This window comes from Passer montanus, unplaced genomic scaffold (assembly GCF_014805655.1).
Source record: "Passer montanus isolate IOZ18808 unplaced genomic scaffold, ASM1480565v1 scaffold265, whole genome shotgun sequence".
NCBI lineage: Eukaryota > Metazoa > Chordata > Aves > Passeriformes > Passeridae > Passer > Passer montanus.
The window spans coordinates 21158-36973 of record NW_024367317.1 but is presented as its reverse complement, the minus strand read 5'-3'; the positions used below and the strand labels follow the sequence as shown (position 1 = coordinate 36973).

At 55.4% G+C, this 15816-nt stretch overlaps 1 protein-coding gene and 1 non-coding gene across 3 annotated transcripts in view; one reads left to right on the top strand and one right to left on the bottom strand.

The window, feature by feature from the left end:
* The window catches only part of LOC120503664 (tenascin-X-like), a 26932-nt gene extending 23924 nt beyond the window's left edge, over window positions 1-3008 (top strand). For both annotated transcript variants that reach the window (XM_039712382.1, XM_039712380.1), the window contains 5 exons: window positions 604-755; window positions 1040-1136; window positions 1647-1808; window positions 2071-2267; window positions 2781-3008. In XM_039712382.1, coding sequence (XP_039568316.1) covers window positions 604-755; window positions 1040-1136; window positions 1647-1808; window positions 2071-2267; window positions 2781-2861 — 689 coding nt within the window. In that variant the 3' untranslated portion in view covers window positions 2862-3008. The remainder of the gene's footprint in view (window positions 1-603; window positions 756-1039; window positions 1137-1646; window positions 1809-2070; window positions 2268-2780) is intronic.
* A 9069-nt stretch (window positions 3009-12077) lies between these two features.
* Window positions 12078-12161, bottom strand: LOC120503668. Its single transcript, XR_005627811.1, has one exon. It is a non-coding gene; the product is annotated as a small nucleolar RNA SNORD45 (small nucleolar RNA).
* Between the last annotated feature and the right edge of the window lie 3655 nt (window positions 12162-15816).

Here is a 15816-nt window from a genome sequence, read left to right as displayed (position 1 = left end):
GGGTGTTGTGTCCTGGTGTGAGGGGGGTCCCAGGAATCTGGGTCCTTTGGGGGGGGGGGTTTCGGGGGGGGTGCCCGGGTCCTTTGTGGGGAGGGGTTGGGTTGATGGGCAAGGTGGGTCCTTGAGAGAGGCACCCAGTTACCTGGGTGCTTTTGGGGGGACTGGGTCCTTGGGAAGGGGGTGTGTATCATTTTGGGGGGCTGGAACAAGGACAGCTGGGTCACTGGAGAGGGGAAAACCCATTGTAGGGACACCTGTACCCCTGGGGTTTTTTTTGGGGGGGAACTTTGGCGGGACAGCTGGATCATCTGGGGGCGGCTGAGATCCTGGGGGTGGCACCCAGACACCCGAGTTCCTCAGGGAGGCATTGGGGGGCAGCCTGAGTCCTTTTGGGAGGGTGGGGTCCTTTGTGGGGGGTGAATACTGGGGGTTCGGCTGGGTCCTGGGGGGGGGCGGTTATTGGGTGGGGAACACCCGACCCCTGGATAGGGGTGGGGCAAATATTGAGTCGGGGATTCTGCGTCTTTTCGGGGAGGGGGCACCAGCACCCCTGAGTCCCCGGAAGCCCCTGTGGTGTCTGAGGGGACCCTCGTGCCCCCCCAGCCCCCCTCCCGCACCCGCACCCCCGGGACTGCGCCGAGGAGCAGCTGAACGGGCCGGGCCCCTCGCGGGAGACCCTCATCTTCCTCCGGGGGGACCCGGCCCGGCCCCTCCGCGTCTTCTGTGACATGGAGACGGACGGCGGCGGCTGGCTGGTGGGACTGGGAGCACTGGGGGCACTGGTGGGGGGAGCTGCTGCAGGGGGCTATAGGAGGGTCTATGGAGTTCTGGGGAGGGGGAAAGAGGGGCTTTGGGGGCAATAGGGGATCCTGCAGGGTGTTGGGGGGCATTGGGAAGGTTGAGGGGTGATGGGGAGGCACTGGAAGGGGAACTGGGGGGCATTGGGAAGGGCTGGGAGCATTCTACTGAGTTTATGGGAGGGAAATAGGGGTATGGGGGGGTCAGGGGGTTTTGGGGTGCCCCTGACTCCCCCCGGCAGGTGTTCCAGCGCCGCCAGGACGGGAGCACCGACTTTTGGCGGGGGTGGGAGTCATATGCCCGCGGCTTCGGCAACGTCAGCGGCGAATTCTGGCTCGGTGAGGGGGGCACTGGGGGGTCATGTAAAAATTTGAGGAGACGTGGGGCCAACGGAGGCACTCTGGGGGTTTGGGGGACAGGGGGAACTTTGAGGAGAGCCAGCTGCTGGGGCGGCAGCAGGGAGTATTCGGTGAATAATAATTCCCCCAGAATTCGGGGGCTCCCCAGGGGACGGAGGGGGGGACTCGTAGGATCCAGGAGAGGTCCAGGCAATTGGGAGGCAGGCTGTGGGGTGCAGGGAAGGAGGCACTGACCAGGGAGTCCGAGGGGTTCCCCCAAGGGTCTGGAGGGACTTGGGGGGTCCCCAGACATTCAGGTCTGGTTTTGGGGAAGGACTTGGAGGGTCCCCAGGAGTTTTGTGGGGGAGCGTCCAGGAGTTCAGGGTGGGCTCGAAGGGTCCAGGGGGGTCCCAGTATTTCAGGGGACATGCAGGAGATGGGGTGGGGGGGACAGGGGAGCTCGGGGGGCCCGCAGGATTTCGGGGAGTGCCAGACGATTTTGGGGCGCAGGCAACGAGGCGCTGCACGAGCTGACGAGCGCGGCGCGCACGGAGCTGCGCGTGGACCTGCGCACCGCCCGCGACGCCGCCTTCGCGCTCTACCGCGACTTCGCCGTCGGCGGCGCCGAGGAGCGGTACCGGCTCCGGGTGGGAGCGTTCAGCGGCACCGCCGGTGCGCACAGCGGGCTCCCGGGGACGCCGGGGAACTCTGTGGCTCCTGGAGGGATTTTGGGCCCCTGGGGGTTTTGGGGCCTGGCAGGGGTCTGTGGAGTCCCTGGCGGGTTTGGAAGTCCCTGGTGGGTTTTGGGGTCCTTGGGGCGTTTTGGGAATCTTTGGTGCCTTTTGGGGCCTCTGGGGAGGGGGGGTATTGGGGTTTCTGGTGGGTTTTGGTGGTTCCTGGTGGGTTTGGGGGTCCCTGACAGCGCTCCCCACAGGGGATGCCCTCTCCTACCACTCGGGCAGCCCCTTCTCGACACGGGACCGGGACTTCCGAGACCCTCGGGACCGCCGGGACCCCTCGGGGCGGCCCCGGCCCCCACCCTGCGCCGTGGCCTACGGGGGAGCCTGGTGGTACCGCAACTGCCACTACGCCAACCTGAACGGGCGCTACGGGACCCCCCGAGACCACCAGGTACCGGGGCGAGGCGGGACCCAGGAGCAGGGGACTGGGGGGGGATGGAGGGGCTATGAGGGAATTTGGGGGGTCTAAGGGGGCTTTGCAAGGGGCTGGTGGGCGTTTTAAGGGGCTGCAGGAGGCTGGGGGGGCGGTCTGTGGGAATGGATAGGGAGGTCTAGGGGGCCTTTGGATGGACTATAGGACTATGGGGGTTTGGGGATATATGAGGGAACCTGTTGGGGTCTCTAAGGGTCCACAAGGGTCTGTGAGAGTCTATAGGGTTTCACAGGGCTCTGTGGAAAACAGGGTCTATGTGATTCTGTGGGGCCTGTGGGGATCTGTATCTGGGGGTTTGTCTGTGGAGATCTGTGAGGGTTCATGAGTGCCCATAGGAATCTATGTAGGTCTGCAGGGATCCATAGGGTCTGCAGGCATCTCTCTGGTCTGTGGAGGTCTGTGGGGGTCTATGGGGACTTCACAGGGGGGTCTCTGGATGTCTACAAGGGTTCTAATTCCCCTTCCTCACAGGGCATCCACTGGTTCCCCTGGAAAGGCTTCAACGTCTCCATCCCCTTCACCGAGATGAAGCTGCGGCCGCAGCGTGGCTGAGGGGACTGGGGGGTCCCCTGAGTGCTGGGGCTAAGGAATACCAGAATCTGGGGGCCCCCTGGATGCTGGGGGGTCCCACATGGGATCTGGGGCATTCCAAAGGTGAAACTTTTATTGGGGGGTAAATAAAAGCTGATGGTGACTCCCCTCTCCTGTGGTGAACCAGGAACTGGGGTGGGAGAGAGCACGGAGTCAGACTGAAGTCAAAGTCATTCCAGAGTCAAGGTCATCCCTTTGGTGAGAGCAGCTCCAAATGGTCCTTGCAGTTCTGGTCCCAGTGTTGCTTGGACCAGATTCCCCACTGGCCCTGGAGATGCTGAGATGTCCCAGCCTGGGCAACATGAACATGTGGACAGGGATGGTGTGGGATGGGATGAACCACCCAATGAAGCCAGAAAACAGAGGTTACAGGGTCAGGGAAAACAACTCCCTGCAACACCCTGGGTATCCTCGAGACTCAGAGATGGATCTGGGTTGTGGTCATGCCATGGTTACCTCATGGTTGTCTCCTGGTCATGGTTGTGTTGTAATCATCTCGTGTCACAATGATCCCAAGGTCATGTTTATCTCAAGGTCACTCAGCTCCTGACCTGGAGTGGGAATTCAATCCCTGACCTAGGTGAGGGTCCAGTCCCTGATTTGGGGTGGAGGTTCTGTCCCTGGGTCATGGATCCCTTCTTGCAGCTCAGGATTCCTGGGGTCCTTTATCTCACGATAGAGACACGCCCTCAATTCTTGCAGCATTGGGAAAGGCTCCAGCAATTGGGGCTCCATGAGCAGCTAAATCTCACTGAGTGCATGGCCTGGGGTCCCACCAAAACTGCTCCAGAAGCAGGGATGGGATCTGCACAGAAAGGTGCTGGAACAGGTGACAGGCAGCCACAGCTGCATCTCTCGGGACCTCATGTCCTGATGTCCCTTCCTGCTCCAGAGGGATCCTGAACTGGGCTCCAGCCTGACCCCAGCCCTGAGGGGCAGACCCTGCTCAGGGCCAGCGCTGGGTGAGGGCAGGGCAGGGCCATCCCTGGGGCCAGGGGCTCTGTGGGAGCTGTGTCCCAGTGCCAGCCCAGTCTGGAGCCACAGCCCTGCTGGGGCAGAGCCCCCGGGACCCGATGTGTGGGACAGCTCAGCAGAGCGGGACTGGGGTGATCCAGCAGGACACAGTGGTCCTGGGTGGGACAGTGGGGCCGGGCAGGGGATCTTCCCCCAGGGCTGGAGCAGTTTGGGGCTGCAGTGCTGGGAATGGGCTGGAGCTGTGCACTGTGACCACCCCAGCACTGTCCCAAGTCCAGCCCTGGAGTCCCAGTGCCACTATTCCCCAGCGCTCCCCAGTGCCTCCAGAGCCTGGAGATCCCAGTCACCCAGGTGTTTGTATTGCCTCTGACCCTGTTGTCCTCCTACCTCCCTGTTTTCCCTGATCCCAGGGTCCTGGTGTCCCAGCAAGAGGGGTCAGTGCAGCACCCCCATTCAGCCAAGGAATTTGACAGGAATAAGGGGTGACACATGGAGATGTCGGGTTTGAGGCTGGGGTCAGCTCCAGGGGAGCTCTGGATGGAAGGGCTGTGCTGGGAGACGATGGGCCCTGGAATGGGGGGATCTGCCTCTGGGAGCTGCTGGTGGGTGGCTTCACATTGGATCTGCGGGCTCAGCCGCATGGCCATTGCTCAGGGATGGTCTCCTCAACCCAGCCTTGCCCAGAGCCTCAGCCTTCCAGGGAAAGCTGCTCCATGCACGAAGCTGGGTGTTTGGAAGGGTCCATGGGAATCCTGCCTGCTGGTATCAGCACCTCTGAAAGAATCCCCTGCGCCCAGCAAGAGAGGGAACACACAGTACCTCTGCTAGCAGGAACACACCCATATGGAAACAGTAATATTTTGGATCTAGAGGCTCAGGATCCCATGTTTTGCCTCCCTGTAAGTGCACACATCTTTCACAAGAGATAGAAAACCACAAGACCGAATGATGTCACAGGGTCCATGTTGTGATCTGACGCTGCCTGGATGAGAGGTACCCAGCAAAGCTGCTTTATGACGCATCTTCTCAGCAAAAAGGGCAGAGAAAATATAAGGAAAGGCTCGTGCCTTGAGATAAGGAGGGGGAGAAATCTCACACTGATCACTGGGAAAACAGACTCAAATGGGGAAATTTACCTAAAGTTACTGCCAAAATCATCAGAGGATACTGAGAAGTAAAACAAGCCCTACAAGCACCTTGCCCCCCGCCTTCCTTCTTCCTGAGCCCTCCCTCCTCCCCATGCGATGATCATTGTCTCTCCAAGGACACAAAAATGAAACAAAAAAGAGTTTTAATAAAATCAAAGGAACACTCAATTCGTGTAGAAAATAGAGCACGAAAAGTAAAACCTGGACATTAGAAACACAAAAGGAACAGAACTAACAAAAGCTGTGGCCCCTTTCCTTCCCCTCCCCATGAATCAATGCCTCGGGTGCTGACAGGAGCCCAGGACAGCCACAGGGAGCTGTGTGTCCCTGAGCACACACGCAGCAACACCTTCACACATGATGCAGGTCCAACAATGCATCAAAAGCTCTCGAGTCCCAGGACCTCACCAGCACCACCACACAACCCAATCCCCTGAGCTTTGCACACACTCCCACCAGCCAAAGGGCTGGAGGAGAGGTTATCAGTGTGTGCCACGACTTCTGGTCAGAGGCAGTGAACACCCAAACTCCATTACAAAAAACAGCTCAGTTTTAAATCTTCCAACCCAGGCAGGCTATAAACGCGGGACATTCACCTGAAGTGTGGCTGAGGATGGGCTAGAAACCATCAATGACTTCTAATGCTCCTCAGACTCATTTTCATTTCCTGAGGCATTCACCAGACCACTGGATGGGATGCAATGTGAGGCAACAGATCTAGAGTCGGTTGGGAGACACTGTGTCAAACTTGCCACCCCCCTCATTCCCTTCCTTAGAGAGGTACATGGCCATTCCCACCTGGCTCTAATGAACAATATTCCATTGGAGCACATGCCCAGGAATACCGTCCCACATGATGCACATCTCACTATGCATCCAAAACCCTGGACCCCAGGACCTTGCCAGCACCACAGTCATCCCAAATCTCACCTGACACACACCACTCTGACCTGCAGCCATTGGGACTCTCCAAAATGCTGGATCATACATCTGGGCTGGTCAGAAGGTCCCAGGCTCAACCGGACACCTGCAAGAAGCAAAAAGCATTCCAGCCGGCGCATCTGGGCAGTGCCCCCCGGCTGCCAGCTGCTGTGCCACAGCTCGGACGGTGCAGCCTCCTCCCCCGCCCGGGGGAGTAGAGGAAAAAAAATAAAAACCTCGGACAGCAACTCGGCAATTAATCAATGTGACAGTGTTGTTTAATTATCTCAGGTCTGGAGAGAAGTAAAGAAGGCTGAGAGAGAAACAAGTAAACCCGAGAAAGCCAAACCCAGAAGCTGTCCTGAAAACCAGCTCAGGGTGGCTTTGGCGTGGTGGAGGCCATGGCCCACAGACCCAATCCCCTGAGCTTTGCACACACTCCCACCAGCCAAAGGGCTGGAGGAGACGATTTTGTTGTGTGCCACAACATCTGGTCAGAGGCAGTGAACACCCATCCTCCCTTACACAAAACGGCTCAGTTCCAAATCCCCCAACCCATGTAGGCCACGCACAACAGACATTAATGAGAAGGGCGGCTGAGAAACTATCAAAGACTACCAAAGTTCCTCAGACTCATTTTCATCGCCTCAGGCCTTTACCAGACCACTGGATGTGATGCAATGTCATGCAATAAATCCAGAGTCTGTTGGGAGACACTCTGTCACAATTTCTGCCCCCCTCATCCCCTTCCATTGGTAGAGATCTGGGCATTCCCACCTGCCTGTCATGAATAACAATCCATGGGAGCACATCGCCAGCAACACCTTCCCTCGTGATGCAGATCTCACTGCACATCCAAAGCCTCAGGACCTTGCCAGCACCACAGTCATCCCAAATCTCACCTGACACACACCACTGGGAACCCCAGCCACAGGGGCTCTCCAAAATGCTGGATCATACATCTGGACTGGCCTGAACATCCCAGGCTCAACCGCACACCTGCAAGAAGCACAAAACATTCCAGCTTTAGGGCAAGGCTGACAAGATGTGCCACTTCCCTCCTGCACACTCCCACCTGGAACTGCACCAGACCAGCACACACTGAACCTGCACAGATTTGCCAGCACACGGGGGATCAGGGACACAACGAGACAACATTCCCACATTCACCTGGCAATAAATTCTCAAACCATGGAAATCAGGACTGGTGAGAGTCACCACTGGGCACAAGACCCACAACTCAGCCCACCTGACAATGGGACAGATCCCAGCCGGGACCACTCTCCTCAAGCTGGGACAAAGTCTGCCATGACCAATCAATCCCAAAAGTGGGAAAAGCTCCACTGCAGCACCGCCCTCAGCCGCCTCCAACGCCTTCCACCCCCAGCCCCCTCTCTTCCCCTCTCTGACAGACAGAAACGCAGCGCTCAACGGCCCAAAATGTGCTAGGAAGGATTCTTTGCCCTTTATGGCTCAACTGTGTAAATATGCTGCTACCACTGAAGCCCACATCTCCCTGCACATGCCTCCTGAGAGCAACTGTGGACTTAAGTCGCCTAAGGGAGCCTGAGATAGATACAGGGGAGATTGTTTCTTTATTATCTCAGGTCTAGAGGGAAGGAAACAAGGCTGAGGTAGAAATAAGTATCCCCCAGAAAGCCATACCCAGCAGATGTCCTTAAAATCAGCTCAGGTTGGGTTTGGCGTGGTGGAGGCCATGGCCCTCAGACCCAATCCCCTGAGCTTTGCACACACTCCCACCAGCCAAAGGGCTGCAGGAGAGGTTATCAGTGTGTGTCACAACTTCTGATCACAGGTGGTGAACACCCAAACTCCCTTACACAAAACAGCTCAGTTGTAAAACCCCCAACCCAGGCAGGCCACACACATGGGACATTCACACGAAGGGCAGCTGAGGAGGGGCAAGAAACCATCAATGACCTCCAAAGCTCCTGAGACTCATTTTCATTTCCTGAGGCCTTTACCACTGCACTGGATATGAAGCAAGGTGATGGAAGAGATCCAGTGCCTGTTGGGAGACACTGTCTCAAACTTGCCACCCCCACCTCAACCCCCTACCTGGGCAATCCCACCTGACTGTCATCAATAATAATCCACTGGTGTCATTATCTTCTCCCGGTAATCCATTTACAACCTCTTTGGTTGGGCTACCGGCGGATCCCTGGCCATGCCCATCAAAAACACCCAACTGCAAAACCAATGACGCCAGCGTCAGTGTAGATAACTGGGACCAATGCATTTCTCATTTTCCTAGAGCACCGCAGGAACCCCAAGAATTGGAACTCTTAGGCTCGCTGATGGCGGATGCATGCCTTAGATTGATCCATGATCTTGAGTATTAGCCGCCACTATCATAGAATTAAAAGAATAGGCCAGGCATTTACTGCTGACTGCAAAGACAATGTAACATTTTGGTCCCCAGGGGCCATAGTGGCAGCATCCTTTTTGGCTCCAGGGGTATCAGCAGCAGGTGCCCATACCATTTTAAACAAGCTAGGATGTTGGCTTGCTAAACAAACTAATGCCACTTCTTTGGCACTTTCTAGCCTTTTGCTTGATGTTGATTCCACTTGCCATGCAACGCTTCAGAATAGAGCTGCAATTGACTTCCGTTTACTGGCACAAGGCCATGGTTGTCAAGAATTTGAGGGCATGTGTTGCATGAACCTCTCTGATCATTCCCAGTCCATCCACTCCCAGCTCTCTCAGCTGCGAAGCTTAACTGGAAACTTACAGGTAGAATCAGGCTCCAGTATTGATGAGTGGCTCAAATCTTTAGGCCTGGGAACATGGTTACGCTCTATTGTTAGATTTACCATTATAGTAGTCATTATAGCTTTGTTGGTAGTGTTAGTTTTGCCTTGTTTTTGCATGTGCTTACAGAACATGTTTCAAAGAATGAGACTTGCTGCATCTAATCAGACTACGCTTGTGCAACAGAAAAACAGGGGAAGTGTGGAGGATTTTGTGAACAGCTGGCTGGCTGACAAAGGTCACACTGACATAATACTGTTAGTTAAGGAAGAAGGAGATAGGTATAGGAGCCAGGAGTCAGTGTCTAAATCAGGCAAGGGCACTGTGCCCTTGGTGCAACATCAAGATGGGGGAGAGGATCATTAGTTAGAAATATGAAGATAAGAATAGATGCAACATAGTAGCCACAAGAATGCTAAGGTAGGCGTAGTTAGCTGATAAGTAACTAACCAATAATGAGCTCGCCTTTTGCAGTATCTATTACCCTCATTAACACCAATATAAATGTATGTGCCTATCAATGAAGTTCTGAGATTTTCTGATCACTCATATTGACTGCTGCATTTCTTCCGCCGATCTCAACACACTAGACTCATGGGGGGATCCTCACCAACAAGATGACCAGATGGAGAGGCCCAAAGGGATGCCCTTGCCATTCAGGGACCACTAATATTTTCTACCTAATCTGTCACCATGTTCCCTTCTCCCTTCCCTTTTTCCATTTCTGTCTCATATACAGTTAAGAAAATCCATACTATTGACTTTGGCTTATGGTCTTGTTTGTAACTCAATTTGGGCAGAGGCTGGTCCCCAAAACATTTAATTCCTTCCCCTGCCCCACGCCTGCCATCCCTCACATGGCACACAGCTCTCCACCAACTTCTCCACTGTGGCTCCCTTCCCTCACACTGCCCCAAGTGCACAGGGACCTCCTCTCAACATCTGACAGCAAACAGCTTGGCCAGCTTCCCAAAAAACAGCGACTTCCAGACCTTTCCAGGCTGGGAAGAAGGAAGGCTGCCTCCTCTGCAATTAGGGATATCCATGGCTTGGCTTTGCCTTCCCCCCAGTGTCCCCCCCAGCCGCTCAGGTCTCTCTCCCTCTTTGTTCACTCCCTGTAAGGGGTGGGTGGGAAGCAGGGACACGGCCTCAGAGGACACCAGCGTGGGACAGCACTGCCCGTGTGACACGGGACACCCATCACTGGGGCCTGGGAACACCTCCTGTGTGACTCAGAAGCTGTGCCACCAGGGAAGGGACAGGGAACACTGCACTATGGACACAACCCTCTGACACACTGCTGAAACCACTGCCAACGTCCCCCTCAGCACCACTTCCTCCCTGCACACACCTCAGGCTCAGGGGCTTTTCCCAGTCACACTCGGGATGAGGATGCCTGTGGCTCCCAGGATGTATATTATAGAACAGGAAAAGAAGGGCCACATTCCCTTTGGATACACAGCAACAAATGCCCAACCTGGGATTTGCACAAACACAAAAGGACACCAACTAACAATCGCCCTGACACCTTTCCTTCCCCTCTCCACAAATCAATGCTTCGGGAGCTGACAGGAGCCCAGGACAGCCACAGGGAGCTGCGTGTCCATAAGCACAGATCCAGCACCACCTTCCCAAGTCATGCAGATCCGACAATGCATCCAAAGCCCAAGGAGCCGCAGGACATCGCCAGCACCAGTCACCCCAAACCTCACCTGACACACTTCAGCAGGACCTCCAGCCACAGGGGCTCTCCAAAATGCTGGACCATACATCCGTGCAGGCCAGAATGTCCCAGGAAGCAGTGAGAGACATCAGCTCCGCTCAGATAATACATGCCAGCGCTCATCCCGGGCCCCACAACTGCCTCCTCCTCCTCCTCCTGGGGCCCTCCCAGCCCGGAGCCGCCGCTCCCAGCGCGGGACGCTCCCTGCGCCTGCAGCCGGGCCCCGCCAGCGCAGCCCTTGCAGCTGCCCCTTCCACAGCCCCGCCACCGCCACCAGCAGGGGCTCTGCCCGGGGGCTCCGTGCTCCATCTGCCTCCAACGCCTTCCACCCCCATCTCCCTCTCTTCCCGTCTCTGACAGACAGAAACATTGCGCTCAAGCACCCAAACTTTGCTAGGAAGGATTTTTTGCCCTTTATGGCTCAACTCTGTAAAGATGCTGCAACCACTCAAGCCCACCCCTCCCTGCACAGGCCTCCTGAGGGCAACTTTGGACTGTGACTTCAGTCAACTAACAGAACCTGAAATACATAAAGGGGACGCTTGTTTATGGATCTCAGGTCCACAGAGAAGGAAAGAAGACTGAGAGATAATCAAGCATCCCTCAGAAACCAAACCCAGCAGCTGTCCTCAAAATCAGCTCAGGGTGGCTTTGGCGTGGTGGAGGGCATTGGCCCACAGACCCAATCCCCTGAGCTTTGCACACACTCCCACCAGCCAAAGGCTTGCAGGAGAGGTTATCAGTGTGTGCCACAACTATTGGTCAGAGGCAGTGAACACCCATCCTCCCTTACACAAAAGGGCTCAGTTCCAAATCCCCCTACCCATTTAGGCCAAACACAATAGACACTAAAATGAATCACGGCTCAGGAGCAGTGAGACACCATTAAAGACCACCAGAGCTCCTCAGACTCATTTTCATTTCCTGTGGCCTTTACCGGACCACTGCTGCTGCAACAGATCCAGACTCTCTCAGGAGACACAGTACCAAAACTGCCACCTCCTTCAAGCCCTTCCCTGGGCAGTTATATGGGCATTCCCACCTGGCTGCAATGAATAACAATCCATTGGAGCACACCCCCAGCTACAGTATCTAGGTGCGGCAAAATCTGGCTATGCATCCAAAGCACCAGGACCACACCAGCACCTGAGTCACCCCAAACCTCACCTGACACACACCACTGGGAACCCCAGCCATGGAGACTCTCCAAAATGCTGGACCATACATCTGGGCTGGTCAGAATGTCCCAGGCTCAACTGGACACCTGCAAGAAGCACAAAACATTCCAGCTTTAGGGCAAGGCTGACAAGACAAGCCACTTCCCTCCTGCACGCTCCCACCTGAAGCTGCACCAGACCAGCTGCACATGCTGAACCTGCACAGCTCTGCCAGCACACGGGGGCTCAGGAACACAACGAGACAACATTCCCATAAACATCTGGACAGAAACTCCCAGGCCATGGAATTTGGGACAGCTGAGAGCCTCTCATGGGCACAAAACCCACAACTCAGCGCACCTGCCAATGGGACAGATCCCAACTGGGACCCCTCTCCTCAACCTGGGACAAAGTCTGCCATGACCAATCAATCCCACAAGCAAGAAAAGCTCCACTGCCAGAGGGATCGGGGTCTTGTCGGGCCTCAGAGTAATTCTAGAGCTAAAGCGGTGAGAGACATCAGCTCCGCTCAGATAATACATGCCAGCGCTCATCCCGGGCCCCACAACTGCCTCCTCCTCCTCCTCCTGGGGCCCTCCCAGCCCGGAGCCGCCGCTCCCAGCGCGGGACGCTCCCTGCGCCTGCAGCCAGCTTTGCACACACTCCCACCAGCCAAAGGCTTGGAGGAAAGCTTATCAGGGTGTGCCACGACTTCTGGTCAGAGGCAGTGAACACCCATCCTCCCATACACAAAACAGCTCAGTTGTAAATCCCACAACTCAGGCAGCCCAAAACCAAGGGACATTAACTTGAAGGGCAGCTGAGGAGCGGCTGGAAACTATCAAAGACTTCCAAAGCTCCTCAGACTCATTTTCATCTCCTGAGGCCTTTACCAGACCATGGGATGGGATGCAATGCGATGCAAGAGATGCAGAGTCTGTTGGGAGACACTGTGTCAAAATTGACACCAACCTCATACCCTTCCTTAGGGAGGTACCTGGCCATTCCCACCTGGCTGTCATAATAATCCAGTGGAGCGCACGCCCAGCAACACCTTCCCACATGATGCACATCTCACTATGCATCCAAAGCCCTGGACACGAGGAACACACCACCACCTGAGTCACCCCAAACCTCACCTGACACACACCACTGGGACATCCAGCCACAGGGGGTCCCCAAAAATGCTGGATTATACATCCGGGTAGGCCAGAACGTCCCAGGCTCAGCCAGACACCTGCAAGAAGCACAAAACATTCCAGCTTTAGGGCCAGGCTCAGCAGAGCTGCCACTTCCCTCCTGCACACTCCCACCTGGAGCTGCACCAGACCAGCTGCATACGCTGAACCTGCACAGCTCTGCCAGGACATGGGGGCTCAGGGACACGAGACAACATTCCCACATACACCTGGACACAAACTGTTGTCCTGAAAATCAGCTCTGTGTGGATTTGGCGTGGTGGAGGCCATGGCCCACACACACAATCCCCTGAGCTTTGCACACACTCCCACCAGCCAAAGAGCTGCAGGAGACGATTTCGGTGTGTGCCACAACTTCTGGTCAGAGGCAGTGAACAGCCATCCTCCCTTACACAAAACAGCTCAGTTCCAAATCCCACAGCCCAAGTAAACCACACACAATAGACATTAAAGTGAAGGGCGCCTGAGGAGCGGTGAGAAACCATGAAAGACTTCCAAAGCCCCTCAGACTCATTTTCATCTTTTGAGGCCTTTCCCAGATCGCTAAATGTGATGCAATGTGATGCAATAGATCCAGAGTCTCTTGGGACAAACGGTACCAAAATTGCCACCTCCCTCAAACCCTTCCCTGGGCAGTTATATGGGCATTCCCACCTGACTGTAATGAATAATAATTCACTGGAGCAAACCCCCAGCAACACCATCGAGGAGCTGCAGGATCTGACTATGCATGCAAAGCACCAGGACCTCAACAGCACCTCAGTCACCCCAAATCTCACCTGACAAACTCCTCTGGGAACCCCAGACATGGAGACTCTCCAAAATTCTGGATCATACATCTGGGCTTGCCAAACTGTCCCAGGCTCAACTGGACACCTGCAAGAAGCACAAAACATTCCAGCTTTAGGGCCAGGCTCAGCACAGGTGCCACTTCCCTCCTGCACGCTCCCACCTGAAGCTGCACCAGACCAGCTGCACACGCTGAACCTGCACAGCTCTGCCAGCACACAGGGGCTCAGGAACATAACGAGACAACATTCCCACATACACTCGGACAAAAAATGCCACACCATGGAATTCAGGCCATGTGAGAGCCCCTCCTGGCCACAAAACCCACAACTCAGCCCACCTAGCTGTGGGGCAGATCCCAACTGGAACCCCTCTCCTCAACCTGGGACAAAGCCGGCCACCGGCCCCTCCGCAGCCCCGCCGGCCCCTCCTGCCCCGGGCCCGGCCCGCACCACGCGCCCGCTGCCGCCGCCCGCTCCGCTCCAAGGGACATCCGGCCGCGCCGGGGCGGGACGAGCCGGCACAGGCACCCGCCCTCATCCGCCTCCACCTCTCTCATGCCCTGCCCTTCCTCTCTCCCCTCCTTTCCGCTCCAGCTATGGCGGTTGCTGTGCTCGAGGCCTCCCGCGTGAGTACGTGGGGCGGAACCGTGCGGTGTGAGTCCATGCTCAAGCACTCCATTAGATGTTTAGTTTTCATCTTTTTCTTACCTGCAGCTCTCCAGGCTCGTTGTAAGTATCCCCTCTGGGTACGAAGGCTTTTCCAGGTGCCTGCCTCACTTGGCCGTGGTCTCCCTGTTCCTCAGCACTGCTGTGACCAAATCATGGGGGAAAGCTTTCTAACACCAATTCCTATATTAAAAGCAGGTGTAGCTTTATTTTGGTGCTGGGATCACACGGTCCCAGCTCTTTTACACACCAGTTGGCATCTGTGTCACAGGTGAGCGGCGGGGGTGCTACTGCCCCACAGGAGCTGGGTCCGAGCGCCCAGGTGGAGGTGAGGGAGCTGCAGAGTGGGTGTCCAGAGCTACCAGTAAATCCAGCCCGGTGTGGCTGCAGCCTCTCCCTCAGCAGTTTCAACCTGCCATGGTGAGCAGGTGTCTCAGAGCCATGCAGACACGTAGACAGACACACACCTGCCACCAGCAAGGCAGTCACTCACAGCTCCCCTGCACAGGACCTCCATCCCACACCAGCGTCTACCCCATGACCACAATCCTTTATCCCAGGATCAGCATCCAGTCCATGCAAGTGTCCCATCCCTGATCCTGGAACCAGCATTCATCCTGTGACCGTGATCCCTTACCCACAATGGGACTAGCGCCCACCCCAAAAGTGTGATCCCCTACAGCAGGACCAGCACTGACCCTGTCAGTGTGATCCCTTATCCATACTGGGACCTGCATTCCCTCTTCCAGCCACATTAATGCTTTCTGCACCTGGATTGTCTCGAAACCCCCTGCACCAGCTTGTACCTGGGTCACAAATCTCAGGAGCTCATTCCTTCCAGAAAGGTTATTGCTACTGGTCTAGAAGGCACCTGGAAAAATCATCTCAATTCTGCCCATGTTTTTCTGAAATTGCTCCCTGCAGCAGGAGGGGTTGTCCCTGCTGGGTGGGGTTGTCCCTACAGATGTTCAAGCACCTGAAGCAGCTGCAGCTGTTTTTGACTAGGAGAGCAGATATTACCTATGCCATTACCTTTCCATAGGGATACAGAAGCTCCCTACCTGCCTCTGTGATTCTGGGGTGTGTGATCCTGGTTAGTGAAACCCAGTGAAATCTGTGCTGCTCATTGGAAAACCCACCTGAACCTTTCTCTTAAATGTGATGGAGAAATGTCTCTGCATCCAGGGGCTGTTGTGGTGATAAATCACCTGAGGAGTATTGAGGTGTGCAGGAACTGTACAAGTAAGGGATAAATAATCCGTGGACAGAAGTTGGGCTGCTCAGGAGTTGAACTCCCAGTTGCAGTCAGGAATGTGACCTGTGGAGCAGAACCTGCAGTACTGGACAGGGAATGTTTAACAGCCCCCAACTGGCACACCCTGTGGGTTTGAGACTGGATTTAAAACAGGAAGAACATGTAAAAATCTTAATTAAACATTGGAAAAACATAAAATTACAAATTAACTTTTACTTAACTACAGGGAGAAAAAGTTATAGAATCTTCAAATCCCTAATGTTAGAAAAGACCTCCAAGATCAGTGAGTCCAACCTTTGACCAAAC